The 27,116-nt window shown below is 44.3% G+C and overlaps 1 protein-coding gene across 2 annotated transcripts in view; it reads left to right on the top strand.

The window, feature by feature from the left end:
- SIGIRR (single Ig and TIR domain containing) overlaps positions 1 to 27,116 on the top strand; it is a 169,544-nt gene that overhangs the window by 12,066 nt on the left and 130,362 nt on the right. For both annotated transcript variants that reach the window (XM_086957702.1, XM_086957701.1), the window contains exon 2: positions 10,718 to 11,053. In XM_086957702.1, the coding sequence (XP_086813828.1) occupies positions 11,005 to 11,053 (49 nt within the window). In that variant the 5' untranslated portion in view covers positions 10,718 to 11,004. The remainder of the gene's footprint in view (positions 1 to 10,717; positions 11,054 to 27,116) is intronic.

Here is a 27,116-nt window from a genome sequence, read left to right as displayed (position 1 = left end):
TGAGGGTTTGGATTAGTTTTTAGGGCTCAGGGAGGTGTCTGGGTAATTGTTAGGGCTTAGGGGAGGTCGGGTAGCTTTTAAGGCTAAGGGCGGGTGGCCTCAGCTGTGATCTTTACCAATCATCCCTTTACCGGTTATGCCATTACCACGAAATTGTGTGGTAAAGGCATGCGTGGTAACGGAATGCGTTCAGACCCATTCGTTGTTTAGGAAGCATAGTAGAGGCATGCATGTTAATGCCATGCATGCCTCTGTCATACAACCTTTGAACATAACTGCCATGTTATAATTGTTAAATATATTTAGAGCTGCTATTTGGCCTAGTATTGGGACACTCTGCATTACATTTTGGGACATCTAGTTTAGCATTGAAAATTGTAAGACATTTCCAGGACTAGCTAGATCTATCACACAACATGAAGCCAGTTGCTAGACATAATCATTTCTCTAAATAAAAGACATAAATAAGCATGTTTTTTCAAAATGTCTTTGGTACTTTCTAATGCACCCCCCCCCCTACAATTTGGCTTATTTGTTTGTTACAATATTTTTTCTGTTTCACACATGATTTCTTGTAAGAGACAAGTCAGATATAAGATTGTTTTTTGACAGTTCTTTTATTATGCCGCTTTACCCTGCAGATCTCGTTTGGCTTGTTTGCTGTGTTTTATTCTGCATATATTTATTGTAATAAATTAGAAAGCAGCACCAGTGCAAATAAGATTTTCTATGCTTGTTAAAGTGAGTGCACTCAAGCCCCACTAGGATTCTTTAGATACCTTTCAGTATTTAACATTTTATAGAATATCTGTGAGAAAATCTGTTTGTTAGTTTGGGAGGGCCGATGACATTTTTTTGCATGAGTAGTGGCTCTGCCGTGAACGTTTTGAAGAGCATTTCACTGGACAGTCCTTGTTACAAGCATCGCCATTTTCTGGAACCAGAGAAGCCAGATACTAAATCTTACTCAACAAATTGCCAAGTATTTAATTGTCTTATTATGCCCATCAGCAACATTTCATCTTGGAGAACACATATCGGAACATATTACATACGCGACAAAAAATACATTGTCCAGGCATTGTTCTTAAGTTATTAAATAAAAAAGAGAGGTAGGACCACAGCTGTTGCTTTCTACCTTATGAAACTTCACTTGCAATAACAGCTCCATTGTGAATTACTACAGACACCATATCTGAACTCTGTATGTACAGTTCGGATACATTCTTGCATAGGGGTTTAATCAAAGCACATCATCTGGTTGTCATATGGGCATAAACTCTTGCATGTATGATGTTACATAAAGGCGCGATGAACATACACAGATCGCTTGGAGGTTCCAGACTGGAACTATGCTGCTCAGGCACCTGGCACACTGGACAGGAGAATCACAGAAACCTGTGGTATGGGGAGCACTATTCACTCATTCACGATTACGTGTTGGGTTTTTTTCTTTTGTTTTATCTACACATATTTCATCAATTTAAAACATTATGATCCAAAGAAATTAATTAACATAGAATGTTCGCAAACTGTGTCAACAATCATACAGATCGGACTGAGAACGTGAAAAAACACCAAAATAAATTCTTCGAACAGTGCTTTGTATTTCCTTTCTTCAAGATATTTTTATTCTTCTTTTTCATCAATGAAAGTTTTGGTTCCATCAAACATCTTATGAAGCCATGTCCCAATGCATTTCGGTATGCACCTTCTTCAGGGGAATGTGCTACAAATAACATAAAGGTTTATCACATGTATATAAAAGAAAATATTTACAGTTTTATACAACACCTTGTTCTCATGCACAGAAACCAGAAGATCTCATGAATTGTGGCTACTTTACATATGCAGTAAAAATCATGCTCAACAAAGTTCACCTGCCAGTCTAAAACATGGTGTGCAACCAATAGTACCATCACCTACTTCTCACTACATGCAAGTGTGAACAAACGTAAACAACAAATAAATAAAACCACGTGTGCCGCCTAATAATCCAAAAATCCAAAAATCAAGAAGTGTCACAGACGTGCACTCTTACCTTCACTCACAGCAATCAGAAATGAAATTCAGAACTATCCTTATTCTAAAAGATAACAACAACATCGAAAGCCTTACTATGCTGTCCCCAATCATAGGTGTGTAATCAGGCTATTGAAAATCAACCGGTACTCACTCGGTCTTGTGGACCCCACGTCTTAATCCTTATAGCCGTATTCTAATAGACTCATGTCCTTGCTCTAAAATATAGAAACAGGAGGACTCCTTAGTATTTAATTCAGGTTTTCATCAGGATTGTTCTAGAGAACCACGAATTGTGTCTCACCTCTCGCTACGAGTGTACTGCATAACGCTGGAGTTCCTTCGTGTGTCTCTCTCCGTTCGATCAAAACCGTGTTGGAAACGCCGATGCACGGCGTGTGACATCATAACACGCTTAACATAAAAAACGGACTACGCGCTACCTCATCCTCAACCAAAATGGCGGTTACGTTTCTTTACTCGGCAGAGATTAAACAAGGGATTCTCACAAGGGTGCAGGGGGTGTCACTTTGACACCCCCTGGCACCCCCTAAACAGGCGTGGGTGCCATGTGGCAGGCATACCTGCCCTAAGGGCAGGTCTGCCTGTCACATGGCATAGGTGTGCATGCACACCGGAATCGGTATTTTACCATGGATTTGTATTCCATGGTAAAATACCGATTCTGTAAGCCATGTGCAGAAGGTACATTGCCTACCTACATTGCATTTTCGGTAATTTTACCGAATCGGTAAATATTACCGAATCAGTAATTATTTTACCGATTCGGTACATATTACCGAATCGGTAAATTTACCGATTCGGTAATGATACCGATTCGGTAAAATTACCGAAAATGTGTATTTTCGGCCGATTCCGATCGGTAAAGGGCTACCTACATCTGCCCCTATGATCCAAAGAAATTAATTAACATAGAATGTTCGCAAACTGTGTCAACAATCATACAGATCGGACTGAGAACGTGAAAAAACACCAAAATAAATTCTTCGAACAGTGCTTTGTATTTCCTTTCTTCAAGATATTTTTATTCTTCTTTTTCATCAATGAAAGTTTTGGTTCCATCAAACATCTTATGAAGCCATGTCCCAATGCATTTCGGTATGCACCTTCTTCAGGGGAATGTGCTACAAATAACATAAAGGTCTATCACATGTATATCAAAGAAAATATTTACAGTTTTATACAACACCTTGTTCTCATGCACAGAAACCAGAAGATCTCATGAATTTATTATGTGTCATTTATGCTCAATAAATCTCACTTACAATACTAGACCACATATGCAATAGGTACTGTTCACGTTTTTTAGGCAGATACAGTATCATTTAATTTAGGAAGAGAATCCCTTGTTTAATCTCTGCCGAGTAAAGAAACGTAACCGCCATTTTGGTTGAGGATGAGGTAGCGCGTAGTCCGTTTTTTATGTTAAGCGTGTTATGATGTCACACGCCGTGCATCGGCGTTTCCAACACGGTTTTGATCGAACGGAGAGAGACACACGAAGGAACTCCAGCGTTATGCAGTACACTCGTAGCGAGAGGTGAGACACAATTCGTGGTTCTCTAGAACAATCCTGATGAAAACCTGAATTAAATACTAAGGAGTCCTCCTGTTTCTATATTTTAGAGCAAGGACATGAGTCTATTAGAATACGGCTATAAGGATTAAGACGTGGGGTCCACAAGACCGAGTGAGTACCGGTTGATTTTCAATAGCCTGATTACACACCTATGATTGGGGACAGCATAGTAAGGCTTTCGATGTTGTTGTTATCTTTTAGAATAAGGATAGTTCGGAATTTCATTTCTGATTGCTGTGAGTGAAGGTAAGAGTGCACGTCTGTGACACTTCTTGATTTTTGGATTTTTGGATTATTAGGCGGCACACGTGGTTTTATTTATTTGTTGTTTACGTTTGTTCACACTTGCATGTAGTGAGAAGTAGGTGATGGTACTATTGGTTGCACACCATGTTTTAGACTGATATGTGGCAGGTGAACTTTGTTGAGCATGATTTTTACTGCATATGTAAAGTAGCCACAATTCATGAGATCTTCTGGTTTCTGTGCATGAGAACAAGGTGTTGTATAAAACTGTAAATATTTTCTTTGATATACATGTGATAGACCTTTATGTTATTTGTAGCACATTCCCCTGAAGAAGGTGCATACCGAAATGCATTGGGACATGGCTTCATAAGATGTTTGATGGAACCAAAACTTTCATTGATGAAAAAGAAGAATAAAAATATCTTGAAGAAAGGAAATACAAAGCACTGTTCGAAGAATTTATTTTGGTGTTTTTTCACGTTCTCAGTCCGATCTGTATGATTGTTGACACAGTTTGCGAACATTCTATGTTAATTAATTTCTTTGGATCATAATGTTTTAAATTCATGAAAGATGTGTAGATAAAACAAAAGAAAAAAACCCAACACGTAATCGTGAATGAGTGAATAGTGCTCCCCATACCACAGGTTTCTGTGATTCTTTTGTAATTTGTAACAACTTGACTAGGGGCTAGTCAAGATATGGGGTAGCACCATATATTATTTGATAAAATTCAGGTTAAGGAGACAAAATAAGGAGTGCTTTTCACATAACATTGTTTGAACACTGGAAAGGAGGACAGTAGTCACATATATTAAAAGGAGTATCGCTTCAGCTGACCCTATGTTGCCCAACGTAGTCTAGTAATCTGTTAAGCAACAGTCAAAAACCTGTCATGAGATTCGTCACTTTAGTCTCCGATACAGGAAAACATTTTGGGTTGGTTATAAAGAGAAAATGAGAAGCAGGATGGCACATGAGTCCCGCACAAGCCTATTTGTATATGCTAAAATACAGGAACAGGATTTAAAACCAGGCAGCACATAAGAGATCCGCATCGGACTAGTACACCGCTGTGTGATGCTATATATATCTAAGCTCTCAGGGGTAGCTCTTACAATAAGGTAGTGGTCGAGATTCCCATGCTGAACTGTGTGTGTTTGTGTGTCATGACGTGACTGCGAATACCCACAGGATTTAGAGGCAGGTGTATGTGCGCCCACACATCACCTACAGGAGCAAGGCTTGCGATGAGGATGTAGAGGCAGGTCCAGCGCTGAGTCCATACATCTGTGTTTGACTTTCACCATGTAAACATGAGGGCATGCATCAGGACTAGAGGAGAGCTGTGAACTGGACTAGTATACCTGTGTGGTTGTCTGTCTTTGTGACTGTTTGTTTGAAGGGGTTGCTTCAGGAACACGCCTTCGAACCAAGAAGTACATCTTAGCCCGGTGATGAACTTCTATGTGCGTGCACCTCTGTGCATGTGTGTATGTACACATACGATTAGTGCTTACACTCAACAGTATACCTTCAGGGGCATGGTTTTCAGTCATGAAACACAGAACAATCCAGCAATGGGCTATAGTCAGTTTGTGTTTAGGGGTGCACAAGGTCAGGAAGCTTGGGAGTTGCCTGTACTGGATAAGTACACCTGTTTGCTTTAGGTTGGTGCAACCAGTGCAGCCCACCTGGTGTTGATCACGAGGAAGGAGGGTTGCTGTGTTTAGAAATAACTTATGGGTTTAAATGCACTTAATGTAGAGTTCCTTGTATTTTCAGCAGTTTTCTGGCAACAATAACATGTCAAGATAACTTTGGGGATTACTGTTCCTGCTGGAGCGAGTTATTTTGAACAGTGGCAATTTTTACTCATCATAAAGTAGCACAGAGGGTTAATATGACTGCTGCGAAGAATGTGTACCATGGAGATCACAGAACGGTATGTGGATAGTTCAGTGGATTAGTGCTTTTGTCACAGAAAACCTTTTGAACATTGCAGTGCATAAGTTACAATCCTAATGAAGCACAGTGACCTATGAACTACCATCAAAGTGCTGCATGCAAATTGCATGGTATTGTATAGGTTAGGACGTTATATATTTTCCCAGCCTTTCATTATCATAACGTTGCTAAAAATGCTTTGTTTGTGTAGAAATCATTGTTTTTAGTAAAGCCAACTCCAAGTGCTGTGGTATGTTTTATATCCTGAGTTCATGCTTCTCCAGAGCAAACACTGTTAAAATATACTGTCTACTAGTATGGATGACATGATTTTACACTTGTAATCCTTTTTATTTTACGTAACATTTCTAAAAGACTGATTTACATGTATTAGTCATAGTCTCTGTATACTGTATGTGTTATGCAAAGTGCTGTGACACCCTACACTGGCATTAGTAGCTGTAGGGTGTCACAGAATGTCAGACATATCTGTCTGAAGTTATCTGTCTGTATGAGTAATTACACTAGTAACGGTTTAAATAGCACTTTATTATTTTATTTCTTTTAACCCCATTGTCTTATGTAACATTTCCTGTACATTGATTTACACACTTGTATGATTCATTGTCTCTGTATAATATGTGTATGTGTGTGTGAGATGTAAAGTGCTCTGACACACTAAACTGAGACAAGAAGCACTATAAAATAAATAAAATAAACAAATTAGGTGCTATTTAAATCGTTACTAGTTTGATTACTCATACAGACTTGCTGAGTGGGGTGAAACTCTATTCAAGCAGCAACCACAATTGTTATCCAGGTGAAACACAAGTAAACCCCACATTTACCTGTTCTCATCCGTCTGGTAGCTTGGCACAAAAGCAGGCAGTTTAGGCCCAGGTCTCTGTACTGGGGTGAATGTATGACATTGTTCTGCATTCTGTCCATCAATTGTTCTCTTTGCTAAAGTATTTATGCAGCACGGAAATAGTAATAAAGTGAAAACACAACACAAGAAAAATCCAAAACCAATTTAGATTAAAAGCACAAAGCACCAACTGTAGTTATCTGGTTGCACCAGACCAGAAAAAAGTCACAAGTTCAGGCCGTTTGATGGAGGGAGGGCTGGATACAGGGATCAAGTTAGTCCCGTACCTTAAATCCTAGTTGCAGAGGTTTGCGTTGGGCAGCGGTGGTCCTGAGAAGCTATGTGAGGTCCACATGCTTCGGTTCAGATGAGGAGCTACAAGGTCCGTGTCAAGGACATGTCACACAGCAGCGATTCTAGTGAGCTGCGATGTAGGCTTAGATTTTCGCTGCGTCACACTGCATTGGTTTCAATGAGGTGCTCTGAAGAACTGCGTTGGGTTTGCGTCTGCACTGCTTCTTTTTTGGTAGAGACCAAAACTGGGCTGGTTGAGTACCTTAGCCCCACTCCCAAGTGTCCAGGACTGGAGGGGCACCACTTGGGAGAATAGGACTCACAGCATGCAGAGTCCAGGTGAAGGAGTCTTCCAAAGGTACAGAGTGTACTGAAGAGTTGGGTCTGAGGATCCAGTATTTATACCTGGTGCCCACTTTGAAGTGGGAGAACGTCCTACAGTCCTACTGCAGAGGTGTGTGGAATTTCCTGCCTCCCTACTCTGGCCCTAGTTTGTCTGGGGGCACAAAATACTTGTGTGAAACCCTTTGTGAGTGTGCTTATGCAGAGTCTTTGTGATTTGCAAGTGTGGTAGGTGACATCTCTGCCCCCATCGAAATCAGAGATGGCCCATCCTGCCAATACCTATTCCCCCGTAGTCTTTTTGGGTGACTGCACGTTTTTGACATTTGTGTGTCTGTTTATTCGTTGCAATAGCATAGCAAAGATGTTCCACAACCAAGCAATTAAAACAACCTAATTTTTTGTTTGAGAATAAACAACTGCTATCATTGAGGTAAAGTCAACGCTTAGTTCGACCATTTTGAGTAACATACATTTTTTGTTGTTTAAATCTAAAGATTATGCAGCAGGTGATGATAATTTATGTGGCAAGTGCATAATTATGTGGAAAACAGCAATTGCAGAATCGCATACTTCCAATGGCCCTATTTATACTCCGTACTGGAAATGTAAAACATTTACTCCAGAGTTCCACAAAATTGGGGGGCGGGAGCAGCGGCTACTCCACCTCTAAGGCGGAAGAGCGTTATCCCACTGCTCTCAGATCAGTTCAAAAAGGAAAAATAAAATGATAATAACATAATATTATAATTTTATTTTTCTGTACTGGCTTTGGTGTGGGTGGGGCTGGACTGTCTAGAACAGGAGTAGTAGTGGTGGGCACCTTAAGTGTGCATGACAGTTTGGCCGGCCATACAGTCATCCACACTTCGCATGTTCTCCACCCGGCTGTATTGCACAACTTGGGTGGAGAACATGCACAGGCTCCCAGTCCCTGTCTGAGCTTCGAACCACGGCACTCCGAAACCAATCACAACGTTGCTGTCATGCTGATGACAGCAGTGTCGTGATTGGCTAAGGGGGGTCTGGGAGCCTGTGTGCTTCTTGCTTCGTCGTAAGAAAGACGGAGGAGCGGTGGCGGCAGTACCTATGCAAGTGCACATTTTTTTCCCATTCCTCTGCCCACCCACCCCGCCATCGCCATTCGGTAGAAGCTGCCACTGGAGGGAAGGTGTGCTAGAAGTAAGGGGCTGGAGTCATGAGAGGCACTGCCATGAAAAGCTGAGTCTGACAGCCAGCTTGTACATTTATGTTTTTTAAAGCTCTGCCACAAAGAAATTGGCAACAATGACAAATGTGGCAATAAATATGTTCTGGATGTCATGGTCACGAACAGGCTGCATCGTAAAATATCTCACGGGGAAGGCACCTATTGCGTAGATCTTTGTGTGTCCATCAGTTTTGAGTGGATAATTATAATGGTAATAAAACTCTGGTGGTTAATGCACTTGTCGGAGAGATCTGTGTTTTGTCCAGTCACAGTTTTGTTGCACCATAAAGTAGCATAAAGGGCTAATACGTCTGCTGCAAAGTACAACATGTAACATACAGACCACGTGATTTGTAATTTTTGTGCATATATCTAAGTGGGTTACTGCTTTCGTCACTGAGAGCTTTTTATTATTATTTTTTTAATTTTTTTATTTCAGTAATTTTTTTATTGAATTTATATATACAAGGTGCATTGCACTTACATGGTTAGTAATGAGACGAGACAAAAAGAAGAAGATACAAGAGGCAAAAGAGATGCCCCGGGGGTTACTTGCCTTTTATAAGTTACAACATGTCTAATATAGCACAATGAGCAATGAACTGGTGTCATGGAGCGGCATGACAACCGCAAGGCATATGTTTGGAGTCATATTTTTCTCTAAAGTTTTTGTTATTCTAAGGTTTCTGAAAATCATTCATTTTGATAGTGATATAGTTTTATTAGTACAGACAACCATAACTGCTGACTGAACCATAACTGCTGAATTATGTTTTAAATCCTGAGTTTGTATCTCTCCGGACCAATCATATTAAGTCTACCAGTATGGATGATATGTAACTCCAACACGTCATAACTAACCCTCATTGTCTTATGTAACAGTTCCTGTACATTGATTTACCCACTTGTATGATTGTCTCTGTATAATATGTGTGTGTAATGTATAAAGTGCTCTGACACCCTACATTGAGACGAAAAGCACTATAAGGGGAATAAAATAAATACCTTAAGTGCTATTAAAATTGTTACTAGTCTAATTACTCATACGGACAGATACATCTGACATTCTTCATGCATATCTCTGACATACAGTGCTTGAACAATGTCAAAACCTGTCTCCAAATCGTAGTTTCTATTAGGCACTTGTGAAGCGCTAACAGGCTGAGTGCGCCTGTTTACTTTTATTGCATTGGCATCTAGGTAATAGGCTCCAGAAAGCTCCCAGCCAGGATGAGACTCCCAACTACTGGTGTATTGAGGGGCCTTTAAACAAGGCCCTTGTGTTGGACCCAACTTGAAGAGAAAATTACTCCCCCACACCCACACACACACTCCTTGCACATCACTGCTCTGCATGAAAATTAAGCAACCTGCTGGCAGTATGGAATATGTCCCGATGTCAATAAATTACTCCGGCACAAATTAAGCACATTTTACTGGGGCAGCCCCGGGTCCAGCTGGATCTCTCAATTGTACTGCTTACACTATCCTATTTTACACAGCATGTCTTCCTTCACAACACTGTAAATAATAGGGTATTCTAGAAACAATCCAAATCTACTAAACATATTTTTCTACAGAAAATACAGATTTCTTAGATCCTCTTAAATTTTGGGCACTTTACAAATTCTGGAGATTTTAGAAATTTTGGAAATTACACTCAGAATCGCTGTCTGCTGTCTGAGTATCCAGGCAAATAAATCACGAGGAAATATCACGCACAAATGAAGAATGACAGGGCTAAAGAGGCACACAGTAGTGGCCTCTAGTAACATAGACTTGCAATACTGCAGGCCCTGGCAGTGATGCACAATTATTTTAATGGCAGGTTAGGTGCGTTGTAGGCAAGGCCAAGCAGTGTGCACCTTCATAGCAAGTGTTTGTAGAGAAGCCCCAATAGATGGTCACTTAGAAGGGGGCAATTGTTTGTTTGTTTGCTTTAGGTTCCTTGAAATCCTTGGGTTGTAGAGAAGGCTCTTGTCCTCCTTGCCTTTCTGAAGAGCTTCCTGTGCAATATGGTCCAGGTGTCTGGGTCTGCCAGGCAGCAGATGGGCAGCGGGACAGGAATGTTCAGGGTGTGACAGCCCTCTAATGTAGACCAGTGTTGCATTTCTGTCCTTTCACTTCTTAGAGATCATTACACATGCCCTCCTGGTACTCATTAACCCACTCTTCTTGCTTTCAGATACCACCACTTCCTCTTGCGTTGATGCTAACCGCTTCTACGACCACACAGTGTGGACAGTGCAAGAGCCCGTCAACCACCTGTTTTGCCCCCTGGACCAAGAAAGCCTTGACCTCCTGCGGGCTGACCCAGACTTTGACCTGCAGTGGCGCAAGAACTGCCTTCCCTTGGCTCTCGGTGGAAGAGGGGCACGACTGAGCGCTGAGCTACTCGATGATGGCACCGCCTTTCTGACCTTCCAGCACCTGCGTGCAGAGGACGCTGGGAATTACACATGCACGCTCTACATGGGCACCCAACCTCACGTCTCCTTTACTACGCGGCTCACTATGGCAGGTAGATCTCATCTGGGCAGTAAAGAGCCTCTCACTCATCTTAGGGTGCTAAATATGAACTGCATGCTGATTGGCTGTATGCCCCACCCATACACCCCAAGCTGAGGCTGATAGATCACTGACCTCTGTCACAGTATTGAGTATTGAATTTATATTGCCCTTACTTCGCATGACAGGGGTTTCGAAGCACTGTGCTCCGGGTAGCACACTGCTGTGGAACCCAGGGTTAGTAGTTAATCCAGTGGTTATTGCTTAGTGTTCTTTATGTGTGTATAATGTGCTTGTGCTTTTAAGGAAAACATTCCATGCATTCACTTGAGTTTCTTTGTGGTATATTAAATTAATAGGAGTTAGGTGATCAGTAGTTGGGGGTAAGTGCATGTACCTACAGAAAGAGTGCTTATAGTCAGGAAGCACAACACCAGACTTGTATCATTGTGTGTATGTGACTGTGTACCTTCAGGGGCATGATTTAAAGTCAGGAAGCACAGAAAAATATGGAGCTGTGGGCTAGTTAGTCTGTGTTTAGGGGTGCACATATGTATGGTAGGATTAATAAATAACCTACAGGAAATCCGGTATTGTTAGTTTGCAGAAGTATGATTTTCAAGGAAGGAGAGATTGAGACCCTTGAAATGAAGACTAGGCAATTTGCAGAAAAACTATGATGGAGAATAAGGCAAACCTGACTTAGAGTAGGCTAAGTTCAGAAAGTAAAACGGAGAAGAAACTATTGTAAATCTGAGGATGCAAACACATAGTAATAAAGAATGGTATCGGCCAGTGAGTTAGTGCTACCTTCGATACTTTTGAAATGCAGTAGAATCAGGCACACAGTCTGCCTGCTGCTAGGCTATCGCTAGACCATCGCTTCAGCATGGACAGGGTAGTTGATCGGGGTTGAAACGTAAAGTCATAGCTATACACCTATATAGAGAAATATGAAAAGCTTTAGACTGCCCTCAAAAGAAGGTAAGGTTAGGTAAAACTTTATTTGCATAGTTACTTAAAACCATTGCAATACATACAAAAAGAACAAATAATTCAATTTTTAAAATGATCCATATTTAAAATGATCGATATTTAAAATGTTCATGCTCACTCATGAGTGTCGCAGCGTGAACTGCAAAGGACTTCTGTGTCATTACAGTTATAAGGACCCGGCTAGTTATGCCTTTGCGACCTATAGAAAAGTTGCGATCCGCTGTGGCGGTTGGCCGACCACTTAATGAAAATTGCCCCCGTAGACCAATTGTCTGCAGAATGAGATTCAGTTTGGCATTTTTGACCGAGCTGCTTCAAGGAATCTGACTAGCCTTCTGTTCAATTGTGGCGATGAAGGATCAAAGCATGCCAGGGCTGCTTGTCTCCGTGTCCTGATCTCTCTTTGATTGAGTGGGATTTTTAGCAGCTGCCTCCTTTCTTGACTCAGCTCCGTGCAGGTACAGATGATGTGTGTGATGTCACCTTGATCCTTATTGCACAGACTGCATTGAGTAAAAGTCTGCACCCTCTTCCAGGGAGGGAGCTGCTGCGTGGTTGGTAACACTCCTAGCCTGAACTTTAAAACATTTTCTTTCAGTATTTTTGAGTATCCCAAATTAAAGTAATATTGTGGGGCTAGGGACTTATATGTGGCCAGAGTCATCCAGGCGTGCGCTCTAACCGAAAAGGTCGCCTTGTCCTCTAGCAAGGAGTGTGTCTTCAGTGTCTTCCACATCGTTTTTTTGAACGCTGAATGGAGGCAGTGTGTGTCTCATAAGGGGGAAAGGCCTGTGATTGTCAAAGCCTCCTTAAGATATTGTCCTGCGGGTGAGTTCTGCCTCTGTTGGATCTCTTGCCAGAGGAGGTGATTTAATGTGTTAGGATTTGCTGACCTAATCTTGTGCCAGCAGTTGATGAAAGCTCCATAGCTGGCCCAGGTTTGCTTTATGAGACCAAACTCCAAACAAATTTGTGCCGGTGAGGTGTAGGTCAGGAGGCTGAACATTGTTCTATATGCTTTGACCAGTGTTTTATCCAGGAGGTTGCTAACTCTCCCACGCAGTGCCTCGGTGCCGTAGGTAATAGAAGGTAATATTTTGGCCCGGGCTACCATCAAGAGTTGGTTCGGAGTGGGGCCGAGTAGTTTTGCTGATACTCCTTTCAAAGAGAGTGCGAGGATCATCCCTTTCCTTTTACTCTCCTGTTGCTGGCGGCTGATTAAGCCTTCTTTGTATATGTAGATGCCCAAATACTTATAAGCCTCTGCTGGCTCAATGTGTTTGCTACCCAGGTGCCATTGATAGGACTTTTTTAGTTTCTTGTTGATTGTCATGGTCCTTGTTTTGCTTAAGTTTATTAGGAGACTGTTTTCTTTTGAATAGACCTCTGGGCAATTCAGGAGATGTTGCAGGCCCACTGCCGTGTAGCTGAGTAGGACAACGTCGTCCGCGTAAAGTAAATTAGATATTGGGGAACCCCCTAATCTGGGTGCTTGCAAATTGCATTTATCGAGTGCCAGGGTTAGATCTGCCATTAATAGATTGAATAACATGGGGGCCAGCATGCAACCCTGTTTCAGCCCTTTTGATGTTTTGATTTTCCTTGAGAGGCGCGTTCCTGAGCCTAATTTTACTTGTACCCAGGTGTCGGAGTGTAGGAGCATGATCATTGATAGGAGATTGTTGGGAATGCCCCATCTGACTAACTTGGACCATAATTTGGGCCTGTCCACATTGTGAAAAGCGGCACTATAGTCAATAAAGCAGACATGTAGCTGCATTTTCCTGGTTTTTGCCATGTCGATTAACAGTGACATTGCCATAATATTAGTTGTTGTACCGGAGCATTTTCGGAATCCTGTCTGGTTTAACTGGATTATTTTATTGTTTTCTGCCCAGATTGACAGTTTCTTCAGCAATGTGCCCGCAAAATATTTGGCTTCGTTATCGATCAGGGCTACTTATCGATAGTTGGCTGGTAAATTCTTGCTGCCCGTGTTGTGGATTGGGACGATTATCGACCCTTTCCATGAGTCTGGAATTGTGCCCAGATATCGTACTTCCAGAAATAGTGAGTGGAGTATTTTTGCCCAGTCCTCCGGTTTTTCCTTAAACACTGCTGGTGGAATTCCGCTAGGCCCTGGTGCTCCCTCCTTTTTACCCTTCTTGATCTGTTTTTTGATTAAGAGCTGTTCAGTGGCGGGTGAACATTTGTTGCTGTATAGCTTTCCTCCAGCGGGTTCAGATGTGCTAATTGTCTTTAAGCAAAAGCCAGCTTTGTGGTTTGCGGGAGGGGAGCTACCGCTTACTCTGCTACAGTTGACGGAATCAACTGGTTCCTTGGCTATTTTGATCTTCCCCGGCATTAAGTCAATGAGACTTTGGCTGTTAAAGTGGGACTTTAGATAGCTTGCCCATGTTTTCTCTAGTATGAAGGAGGTAAGGCCCCCATGGTTCGGGTGTATTATCTTATTGACCGTTTTCCAGAATCTGTCACTGGCATTATGCTTGATGTTATGCAAGAGTTTGGCCCAGAGGTCCTGTTCGTTGTTGTAAATATTACATTTCAGCCTCTTTAGTGTGGTTCTCTGTTTCCGCACGTTAGAGGTAAGCGCAATATTACGTGGGTCCAGGCGAAAAGATCTTAGCAAACCCTTTATTGATTTTTTAAGTCCTTTTACTTATAATCTTTGACTCGTAGATAGTTTATTCGGTTGTGACTGCCCGTAAGAGGGCCTTGGTTTGGTAGCTGTTGCTTTTAGAGCGCTAAAGTTACTTGTAAAGCGTTCCCAGGAATTGTTCTGGTTCTCGCCACGTGATTGAGCCGATATAAGGTTGATTGCTGTATCTGTTAAGGTCTTTATGGATTCTGTTGAGAACTTGATCCTCTTATAGTTGGTTGTGTAACTTGAGCCTAGTTGTAAAACGGGGAAGATACTGTGCATAGCCATACTAGTCTCCTGTGGGTGGTGATCACTGTCCCCTATATAGCCCATTTTAAAGCCTGTTGCATATTGCAGCACTGAAAGGCTAGCCAACGTGTAGTCTATAAGCGAGCTTGATTGCTCTGTGTGGTAGCTTGCCGCTGGGGGAGTGTCGTTGGGTGATCTTTCGTTAAGGGCCCTCAGGTTTAGATGTTCAAGATCTTCCAGGAAGTGACGATTTACCTTGTTCGGCCTCCCATGCGAAAAGGAGCTTTGCTGTGGTAAGTTGTAATGTAGTGATTGGAGACAGACTTCCTTTGACTCAAATGTTCCCATTAAAAATAGATTCATGTCCCCTGACAGAATAAAGTGTGAGACTTCTGAGCAGTCTACGTGCAAAGTTACTAGTTCTATTAGTTTTGCAGTGCCAGTTGTTCGTTTCGGATGGATGTAAACATTGAACAGAATTACTTCAGACGTTGCTTCTTCCCATGGGAGAGTAAGTTTAACTGCTAGTTCTACATCCTTTTCCGGCTCGTTACTTCCGCTGTTGGTATGGATGTTATTGAGATGTAGGTCGCCAGCCCCCCTGAAGCGTGGCCCATTTTGCTTCCCTTAGTGGCGGGGCGAGCGAAACAGCGAAAGCCATGGATATGCAGTGTTTCTATGAGCCATGTTTCCTGTAGCATGATGATATCAAAGTTGTTAAGATATTGAAGAAAATCTGAGTCCTGAGATTTTGCTGCCAAACCATTTACGTTCTACGAGCAAAGGCGTATCGTTGCTACTTTCGGCGTGACTTTATCCTGGGCTACGTAGTTGTTATGTCATTGGGTCATTGTTGCCAGGGTTATTGTTCTAACACATTGGTCAGCAAGACCAGAGTTCCGGCTGCTTGAAAGTTCCGCCCTTAAAGGCGAAAATTGTTTACCTCGGTTAACAGCCCTTCTAGGCTCTGAGCAACTGAGGGCTCCTTTTAGAACAGAGGTGGAGGGCCGAGAGCATTTTTGTGGAACTTGTCTTGGGCTCATGGTTAATAGCGGTGCCGGATAAGCTGGAAGATCGTAGGGGCTGATTTGAATGCCCCAATCCTTAAAGGTGGTGTAGTGATTTAGTACTCTTTGCGCTGTAGCCGCTGATTTCCATAGTGCCCTTGTTTCCGGATTTTCTGGATTATCTGCGGGGAGGAACTCAATTGCAAGCAAATCTGAAGCATTCAGGTCATTCAAGGTGGGGATTGCCCAAAGTAATTTTAGTATATTCCCGCGATTCAGCAGGTCATGGCGACCTTTCGTGGTGTACTCTGGTTTGAGCAATGTATAGGTCTGATGCGGCATCTGATCATTTGATGGATGTGCTATGCTTTCCAGGATCCCTGGTTGGTAGGCAGCAGTATTTTGCTGTGATGGCTGGTAAGACACTATCTGATTTTGTTGCACAGCTACACATAGATCATTGGGGCCATTTCCCATGAGTGTTGTCGAGATTACGATTCCCGGAGGTATCGTGCTTGGCCCGGGAGAGCGGACTGTAATAGTTGGTCAGGGACTATCCTCGCTTGAGTTTCCTCTGGAAGGAGTGCCATTGCCTGGGATGTACGGAGCTTTCTCTTTGCCGATTCATAGGTATCCAACTGGAGCACATGTTGTTCCCGGTTGGATCTGATCGTGCCTGAGGAAGGGGAGATGAGTCAGCTGGTCGGGGGTTGTCCTTGTGTTATTCCCCTCTGATACGGATGCCGCTCTCAGTGATTTGTCAGTCTTCTTCTCCCCCATTGCTTCATTGCCCACTGGGTAGGTGGTAGTTTTTAGCCCAGTTGCCTGCCCGGTACTCACATGTGAAGGCTTCACGGCTTGGGGCGTTAATTCAAATTGCTTAGGCCATCCGGCGTAGCTATGTATCTCGCAACTGGTGTTTTGAAGCGGAGGGCCAGAACCAGTTGTATTGGTTGTTTTTCCATTTGCTGGACCTGGGGTTTATTTCTTCTTGTTGAAGAAGGACTTCCTTTGGTCCTATTGGCTTGCCATCTAAGTTAAGGGGTGATGCTGTGTGAGGCTGAAAGCCTGTGACGGTCGTTTTTCCTTGCCTGCAATCCTCCTTGCAGGCTGTAGTTACGTTTGGGCTCTGTTTGATGAAGATTGGGTAAGACTGTGCTTGCTTGAGTGGCAGTGATTTCTGGTTGAGACCTTTTCTTTTCAGCTGGCGGGGTTGTTTTGCGTTCAGTGTAGTCACTCCCGTAGTACCCGTTACTACCTTTGTAGAATCGCCGCTACTGTTCGAAGTGCTTCCACTTTGCAGTATGCCAGTTGCGAATTGTTTGCTGGATTGCTCGGTATTTGTTTCTGCTGTTGAGAATACGTTGTTTACATTAGTGGGGCTGTTGGCCCTGGGAATGCTGGGTGATTTTTCCTTCAGCTCATTTAGCATGGTAGAGAGCATTGCCGGGAGGGTTGAAAGCTTGTCCACAAATTCACTGCACCCGCATTGGAGATATGATGATGTTTGTGCCCTTCTTATTAACACCATCACTGCTGCAGCAATTCGTCCAGGATGCTGTACTTTCTGAAATCCCATTGTTCATGACGAGCTGAGCTCGTCATGAGCACACGAGCAGTGTACTGCATGACGAGCTGAGCTCGTCATGAGAATCGAAGGAGTTAAAGAGTTGAGATACCCCAGTTTTTCATCAATCCCTGATGTAAACACTTCCAGTGTGTTTAATAAAGTGAGCTGTATGTCCATCTTATCAGATTGATACTGTAGCGCCTCCACTGACAGTTGCATAGATTTTAGGAGGGAGACCCAGACACCTCCGTCTTGCATATTTGGGTCCCCCTGCCCCTTGGAACCCCCTTCCCTCATCTCCCAGACGGCTGAGAGTCTGCTACTTGAATCTGCAGGTGGTTCAGCTTCGACAGGAGAGGGTCCTGATGTTGGACTGGAGAGTATGCTGCTAACATATCCTCCCATTCCTGAGTTCCTAAATATGACAAAGCAGTCCTATCTTCCTCCTGCCTTAGTGAGTTTGAGTTAACTGCCGGGGTGTGGGCTTCTGGGTGCCTTGGCTGGTGGAGCTAACGTTACCAGCGTCGCCGCATAGTATAACAGTCCTTTCATCGTTATGATCCTTCGAGGTCTCATAGGTAGTGGCCACCCCTTCGGTGACCCCGGGAGAGTCCTGATTAGTCAGCTTATTTTCTAGAAACTGCTGAGCCTGTCTGCTTTCTTAGGTTGGCATGTGGATTTATTCCAAATTGCTGGCCTTCTTCCCTTGAGGGCTTCCGGGCCTGAGTGGGTTCAGGAGTTTCTGCTAATATCGATAAGGTTGTTGCCAGTGTGGTGCGGCTTGCTGATAGTAAGTGCTGTTTTATTGATTGTAATGGTAGCTGCGGCTCCTTGGGTTCTAGTACATTTGTTAATTCTTCATGGTCACTTTGGGTTGGACCCTTAGGTTTTGCGTCTCCTATAGATTGTGTGAGCTGCGCAGTGCGATGCTCCGAAGGGCTGGCTGAGGAATTGGGTGTTGGGGTCCCAATTTTATTATAGTTTGGTAGTTTTTCAGTGCTGGATTTGGTTGATGGCCCTTCGTTTGTTTAAACCCTCATTATAGGGGGAGTTGTGTTAACGAACAGAGCAGTTGATGAATGGAATGAAGGGGTCTCCAACTTGTCTGGCACAGCGTAATTGTAAGCTTGATTATGCACTTGTGCAGTAGTTTGCTGCTTCTGTTGGGTTTGTAATGTTAACTGCACTTGTGGTGGTGCTGGATAAGGGAACTAGTTCTTGTAATAAGAGTGTCTGGAGGCCTTTCTCCATGTTGATACTGGAGTACAGGGCGACCCCTACATCCTTTAAGAAGTAGAATTTTGTAAAACAATTTGGTTGAACCAGTGGCGGTTTAAGCTTCACACTGTGTAACTCTCCGGCACTTGAATAATTTGCTATCGAAATTAAAGCCGATTCCTCGTTACTTTGGTTGGAGAGGGCCGATGAGGGGTCTGCTTTGCCCTCTTTTCTAAGTGCTGCAGTCTTCGGGCCGGTGACCCGAACCCGACCATACCTCATGATGAGTAAGCAGACATGAAGACAGCTGCCTTGTCTAATCAGGTGAGGGGTGTAAAGTTGTGCTTTTGAGTTAGCGATGCTGTTGTACTTTTGAGTCGTTGCACAGGCCAGCTGATCTCTGTAGCCAATACACCCCCAGATGCCCAAAGCTCTTAAACTACTCCCCCTCTTGCTGCTGCTGTAGATTCAGAAGAGACAGTTGTTTTTTTTTTTCCTCTGACTTTTCCCCCACAGATCTTGCTCTTTTCTCCTTGCTCCTTGAACCAACTCCCCAAGCCTCCACTGTCTCCGCAGGGGAGTGTATTTGTGAGGGGGGTGGGTCTAAAGAGCAGGCGAGTGGAGCACACACGGCAGAACGCAGGCTACTCCCGACCTAGTCAGGCCGTCTCAATTAAATCTGCCACGGGCACACACTTACCGGCCGCCAGCTAATGACAGCCGCGCTCAGCTACCCCTGGCCTAGCTTGTGCTCTTGATCCCAAGGGAGAGAGAGTCCTGGCTTATGCCGAATGTGAGTCTAGGAGGCTCCACTGGTTCCCCCTCCCCGACTGAAAAACGGCAAAGGCACCCGGTGGCTACACTGGCTGTTCACCTCTCAGCTGCCAGCGTGTCACGGGGGACTGGGGACTGAAAGCTGCAGCTGCAGGACACTGACAAGGAGCAGCGAGAAGCGGGCTGGCAGCTAGCGGGCAATTAGCAACCAACCTTTCACCCACGGCACATCGCAGGACTCCTGGCCAGAACCGCTGCTTCACCCCACCTTCAGTCAGCTCACGATCGGCTCTCGCCCCCGCTGTGTAATCCTGCTTGTAGATCAGCACAGGGCTCACGCAGGGCTCAAAGGGCTCATAGGGCTCAGAGTCCCGATCGTGCTCCAGCTGTCACTGCCGCCGCAGAGCCTGCACAGACCCCCACAGGACCCGCAGAACCATGAAGCTACCGGAGCGGCCGCCTCTCTCCTGCTCGCGTCTGCGCGACTCCCAGGCTCAGTCTCGATCTCCCTCGTTTGCTGCTCTCTCACTTGCTCACTTTGCCACTGGATTCAAGCAAGCCTGGCTGAAGACGGCTGTAATGCCAGAAACCGGTTCTAGGAATCTTATTTTCAGTCCAGGGAGGGCATGGCTTGGCAGTTCGGGCGGGACTGTTCCCATGAGGCATAGGGTCCGACTGATTTGCATATGGCCATGTCTGAACTTGGGTGGCAGAGTGGGCTGAAGAACAGTGATGGATTAAACCCAGATCTGTTGACTGGGTGTGAGTGTTTGATTGGTTCAGATGCTCTGTCCATCACCACCCCCTTTTGTACCGCTTTGTTCGCCATAAGTTGGCAGGGTATGCTCAGACGTGAGTCCCTTGCTCACTTGGCCACTGGATTCAAGCAAGCCTGGCTGAAGACGGCTGTAATGCCAGAAACCGGTCCTAGGAAGCTTGAATCCGGTCCAGGGAAGGCATGGCTTGGCAGTTCGGGCTGGACTGTTCCCATGAGGCACATGGTCAGACTGATTTGCATATGGCCATGTCTTAGCTGGGGTGGCAGAGTGGGTTAAAGAACGGTGATGGATTAAACCCAGATCTGTTGACTAGGTGTGAGTGTTTGATTGGTTCAGATGCTCCGTCCATCACCACCCCCTTTTGTACCACACAAATAGGCAGACAACCACACACCAGAAGAAATATACATGTTTACAGACATACACAATAGCACAGACAATTAATCAAACACTGCCAAATATAGATACATAGCAACAAACAGAGATACATGCACAAACTAACCTAAACACAAGAGCAGCACAAAAAAGACACATCGTGGCACACCATCAAATAGCAGCACATGAAAAGAAGTACATCTGCACCAGCTGCTCCAGAGACATGCAAACTGACAAATGCAGACACTGACAAATGAAGACACCGAAACAAATAAACACATACCAACAGACATGCAGCAAAACCATCATACCGAAAAAATAAGTTCGAAGCATGTATGCATGGATCGCCATCTAGTGTTGGGCCCGTATGTTTGCACTTTGTTTTTCTTCGAAGATGTTTTCCTAGTCACAAGGTAGGTTACTCCTCCTTTCGGTGATAGTGCGCATGGTCATCGACTCCATCTTCAGGTTGTTTTTTCCCGCCATTGGTTTCAGATGTAACTCGTTATGCTCCAGTTTGACGCCGATCCTTCGGTTCCTCTCGGCGCGTACAGCATTCACCCTCAACGGTATTGTTTCCAATTGCATTCCCCTTTCTTCACGGCTCGTGTTATTACTAAAAACTAATTTGATTGGAGAGCTTGTGGTAGGCCGCCCCTTTAAGTTCTGCCCTCGGTGCCATGCGAAATACCCGCACACCGACTCACACGACATCTGCAACCTGTGTTTCTCACCGGAACACAGTGAACAGGACAGCGACGCGTGCCAAGCTTTCTGCTCCAAAAAGACTCTCCGCGAGCGTCCGGCAAGATTACGCGACATGCAGAGTCAACACACAAGCTCCATTCCGGACCTCTTCGGACCTGAATTGGAGGAAGAAGAAGCCTGCGACCCCATTGGAGCCAAGGAGGAACAGGAAGAAATCTCCTTTCCTGACGATGGCTCCGACCAGGATGAAGACATCCCGCAGCACAACGTACTGTAAGTACAGTCGCTACCTCGCCCCAACTTGCAGTTCCACTGGAAAAGAAGGCTCCGGACCAAACTGCGCCCTCGGGCCCCGTCGCCACTGAGAACACTCTTCCGATGCCCGCCTCCAGGCTCGGCACCGAAGCCTACCAAAAAGCCTTATGGCTTCGAGCAGCCCATGCCAAATCGGGCACCGAGCCAAAGCCTTCAGGGTCGATGACAAAGACTAGCACCGAACATCCCCACTCCGTACCGAAAACAACCACGGATCTGAAAACATCAACCAAGAAACCATCAGCACCGAATCCTTCGGCGCCGTAACAGACTGAGACACCAAAATCACCTAAAAAGCATACTTTCGGTGATCCACTCGAAAAGCCAGATCCGAAACAGAAAAGTCTGGTCATACATCCCAAAATTTGACATATTACCACCAAAGTGACTTTAAAGAGGGGAGATAATACAGAAGAGGAATACCACATTCCATTAAAAAAGAGAACTGTTTGGACAAATCCTTTCTCTCCCCCTCTTCCTCTTCCTTCACCACCTTTAACCCAGTCTCAGCCTGTGCCAACTTCACCTGAGCACTCACCACCATAAATACCTGAAAATCAGGGTGATGGGGATGATGGTGATTACAATCAGCCTGGACCTACAGATGAGTGGGATGACTATAACACTGACTCGCACACTAAAAACGATCCTGACCTATAGCCTACCAAGCCCAATCCACCAGACAACAGTGTAGGCTATATTGAACTACTAGGCAGGGCTGCTACTTACCATGGGGTCCAACTCCATAAAGAATCCCTTGAAGAGGACTTCCTTTTTGAGACATTAAATAGCACAGAGAAATCTACACACATGTTGCCCATGTTGAAAGGAATGACAAGACCTGTAGATTACATTTTTTTATTTGTCAAATAATACATGTAAAGCAGAGTTCTTTACCCCAGAAACTTCTGCAGTAGGAACGTACATCATTTTGACTTTGACTATTTTCATGAGAAAAACAGGAAAAATGAAGAGCAATACAAATGAAATACTAACAAAATCACTATTACCCCACTAACGCCCCCCCATCGCACTAACGTCCACTCCAGAGCAGCAAAGCAAAAGCATTGTCTACACAAACATGATTTGTCATCATCCAAGAGGCAATGTTCTGCGTCAATCAAGTAGAAAGTTAAACCGGGTCAAGGTGCCTGGCCTTCGGAACAGGCTCTAACTCCAAGCCACGATAGTCCGCCTAGCGCTTCCAAATTTTAAAGTGTTTATGTGGACACCCTGGCCACAAAGATAGGAGTCTTTAAGCCCATACAGAAGTCTAGGCCGTTCTTCCATGCATATACGGAGGTCGCTACCGATGCTTTCCAGGCCCTGGCGATAGCTCTTTTAGCTAGGGTAAATCCCAGGAGCATAAGATGGCGTTGGTATATATTGCCCCCAATTCCGTCCATAACATGCAGGAAGGTCCCAGCCCAACACTTCAGAGAGGCAGGCCATTACCCCCCTCCAGAATCGTGCCAAAGTGGAGCAGTGCCAAACTGTATGTAACAGAGTTCCCTCCTCATGCTCACATCTGAGACACACAGAGGAAGCCACCAGACCTGCCCACCACAGCCTAACCCTGGTAAAGTATACCCGATGAAGGTACTTGAACTGGATAAGGCGTAGGCTCATGGCAATGGTCGCACCCTGCGGGGAGGTCAGGGCTTCCGTCTAGTCCTCCTCTTCCATCGGAACCCCACTTCACCCTCCCAGGTCTCCCTAAGATGCTGTAGCGAGGGCGAACTATGGGTAACTAGGGGCTGGTAGATTTTGGTGATCTTGTAGATCTCCCATGAACACCTTCGCCTCCACCGGACTGAACTCAGCCAGTGTCTCTAAGCCCTCTAAGCTAGGGGAAATGGCATTTAAAAAGGGTTTTTGGCATATGGAAGTCTTTTTGTAGATCTTGAAAGGATTTCAAGACAGGCCCCTGCATAACATCACCCAGGGTAGAGATCACGATATTGTACCAGTGACGAAATCCAGGCAGAGCAGCCAACTGTGGCAGGCGCCCATTGCGCCAAAGAGGGGTCTCCCGGGTCAACCTATTCCACTAGCCCATCCTCTGTAGCGCCTGCCGCCAGATTTGGAAGACTATCCTCGTGGCAGAAGGCAAGGAGCTGCGCAACTGTGCAGAATAGAGAATTCAGTGTAAGGTATGGTCCCCAGTGCACCTCTGTTCAACAGCATACGCCGGGTAAGCCCTATCCCCATACCACCATTAGTTGAGGACTAGCAGATGCAAGGCTATGTAGTACTATAGAATGTCAGAGGTCGCCAGCCCTGCACAATATGTGGACTGAAAACAGGTCCGTAGGGCCACCCTCGCCACCCCACCATCCCAGAGAAACTGTCCCAGGGCCTCATTAACCTGACGGAACCATCTGGGATGTGGATGATTTTGCAATTGATAAAGCGAGCGCGGGAGCGACACCATCTGAAAGATGGCCGACCGGCCATATGTAGACGGGGGCATATGGGACCAAGTTTTACTATCCTCCCGCATGCAATCCCATACAGGAGCCAAATTTCTATCCCATGATGTGGTAGGTGAGTCAGATAGGAACACTCCCGATTATTTCATCCCCCCATATACTGCCTGAACGGAAGACGCCCAGGAGCTGAGGCCCCGTCACCGCCAAGAACCCAGAGGGTAGACTTCTGAGGATTCATGTACAGGCCGGAGGTCCCCCTCAAAAATCTGCATGATGCGAAGCAGCCTCGGTCCCGCCCTATCTAGACCTGTGAGATCTATGGCTGTTTTAGGCAACATCCATATTGCTGACATTTACAAATCTGCAACATGGTCCACACCACACACATTTACCAAACACTATTGTGTAGATGTGTTAGACAGACAACAGGCTAATGTGGGCCAAACAGTACTTAAAACACTGTTTCAGACAACTTCAGCAGTTACAGGATAGCCACCGCTAAGGGGAGACAGCTGTATGGTCTATGCATAAGAGTGTGATCGACAGCTCACATGCCTTGAACGGAAAATGCTACTTACACAGTATGCATCTGTTCTTGGCATGTAGAGCTGTAGAATCTCATGCGCCCACCCACCTCCCCGGGCACCTGTAACTGCTGTAGTTCTCTTGATACTATACATACTTACACATGGCCATCTCTATTCTTTCATTCTCTCACCCTCTGCGGGAAAACAATCTGAAGATGGAGTTGATGACCATGCGCACTATCACCTAAAGGAGGAGTCACCTACCTTGTGACTAGGAAGACTTCTTTGAAGAAAAACAAAGTGCAAACATCCGGACCCAACACTAGATGGCGATCTATGCATAAGCATGAGATTCTACAGCTCTACATACCAAGAACAGATGCATACTGCGTAAGTAGCATTTTCCTTATATATCAAAAAAGAAATTGTCACCCTAGTCCCTCCAAGTTTGAGAGAAACTTTGCAAAACAAAGTTTTATTTCATAGCCAGCAGCAAACGTGTTTCGGCGATCTGCCTTCTTCCGTGTTATTGAACACAGCTGAAGAGGCCATTTTTAAAAGGCATTTTGACAGTGCTTTCAAAACAAAAGAGGGACAACAGTCATTTCATTAGACTGTACGCCATCTTAGTAGTTCACAAGTTATTTTCAAAATAATTAAGCGTTTTCTTTGCACATGTGAAATACCATAGTGTACTTGATTATTTTACATTATCTACATTACCAGCAAATGCCAATTTATATATTTACAAATTTACACACTGTTACTATTCACATGCTGCTAGCCGTGGATCGGCTATTCTTCACTTTTACGCAAACTGTATATTTTGTCCGCAATTATGCATTTCATTGATTATGAACGACCTACAAGAAATACACAAAATCACACTACAACGCTTGAGTACCTATAAAGCCAGTCACATATCCATCAAAACACTGAAGCAGTTTGCCACATATATATGCAATTGCAAACACCTATAAACACGAGATCAAAGCCACACATAGAGAGATAAAAACAACTTCAGGCCCTCCACTGTTAATGCATATCTATACACATAACACGTCCCGTATGCACAAGTTGTCTCCCTCCATCACCAAGTTCAAATTCTCCTAAACCTCCCTTCCTTCTCAGAGAAATACACCTTTGAGCAAACTTCCCAAGACAGTACACCTTTAGTATCCTGTGATAAAAACGCGGTGTCAAGTCTCCTTGGCATTCCATGGAGAATGTAATGTAAAGTAAGGTTTCCATCAGTCCCAATGCCTAGGCTCTTAGCATAGAATGCGGGAATTGGCACCGGTCTGAGTTTGCTCGGCTAGTGTAAGTGGTTACTTATACTGGTTTTATTATTCAGCAAGACTATTTCCTTCTTCTCCACATTCAGTTTCAATTGATTGGCATTCATTCAACCAGCAATACATTTAATAGTATTTTGAAATTTTGCGTATGCAGTGGCAGTGCCATCTAAATGGAGTAGCAACTAAGAGTCATCTGCATAATTATATATTCTGCAGCCTGTAGATATCAGCTCCACAATCAGAGGCCTAACATACAGATCAAATAGGTGCAGCAATAGCGATTATCTTTGGGGGACCCCACATTCTAGCCCAACTTCTTTGTCTGAGAAAAGCCCTCATGTTTCTGACTACGTGCACTCCCCATAGAAATATTTGATCCCATTTAAAGAGGTGTCTTTCACCGGAGCCTCTTTTACACGGTGGAATCAGTGTCTCATGATCTACCTTATCAAAGGCTGCAGACAGATCTAACAGCACCAGGGCGGTACCCTTCCCTAGTCATCTTCCCATCTCAGTTTATTCAAAACATACATTAGAACACTCTGCTATTCAAAACATACATTATAACAGACTCTGCTATATAAAGGGCTGAAGCCAGCTCGGGTAGGTTTGAGAAAGGCAGTGTTCTGGAGGGGTCTGCACAATTCTTGAGCTACGTGGAAAGTTCTGAAAGTTTTGCCCGAAACAGAATCATGGAAATAGGTTGATATTCTTTCAGTGTCACAGGGTCCTCACCTTGCTTCTTATTCAGTGGCATTACTTACGCATGTTTAAAGGCAATTGGCACAATATTTTGTTGGAGTGATTTTTTTAAAAATTGGAATTATCAGTGGGTTAGTATTATTGTAAATCTTTTTTTAAAAAATGGCTGGCAGGCAATGTAACACATCTGCTGTGAATTTACTTTAAATTCCAGGATTGTGCTTATCACAAGCATTGGTAAGTGTGTAGAAGGCAGAATCAATCATACTTTTTTGTATTTTATTTTGTCTGAAGAGCAGATTACAGTTTTATAAACTGCCGAATTCTACATCATGAGCAGTTTTGGGCAGTAGGTAGATTCCATGTATGAACATAAGAAAACTGATTGCACTCAGGCTGCCTGTGTCCTCTCCATTTGCATAACTGCCAATGACAGAAAGGACCATATTTATCAACCCATATTG

This window comes from Lissotriton vulgaris, chromosome 2_1 (assembly GCF_964263255.1).
Source record: "Lissotriton vulgaris chromosome 2_1, aLisVul1.2, whole genome shotgun sequence".
Lineage (NCBI taxonomy): Eukaryota > Metazoa > Chordata > Amphibia > Caudata > Salamandridae > Lissotriton > Lissotriton vulgaris.
Note: the sequence above shows the minus strand (reverse complement) of the source record. Positions and strands in the feature narration are given on the sequence as shown.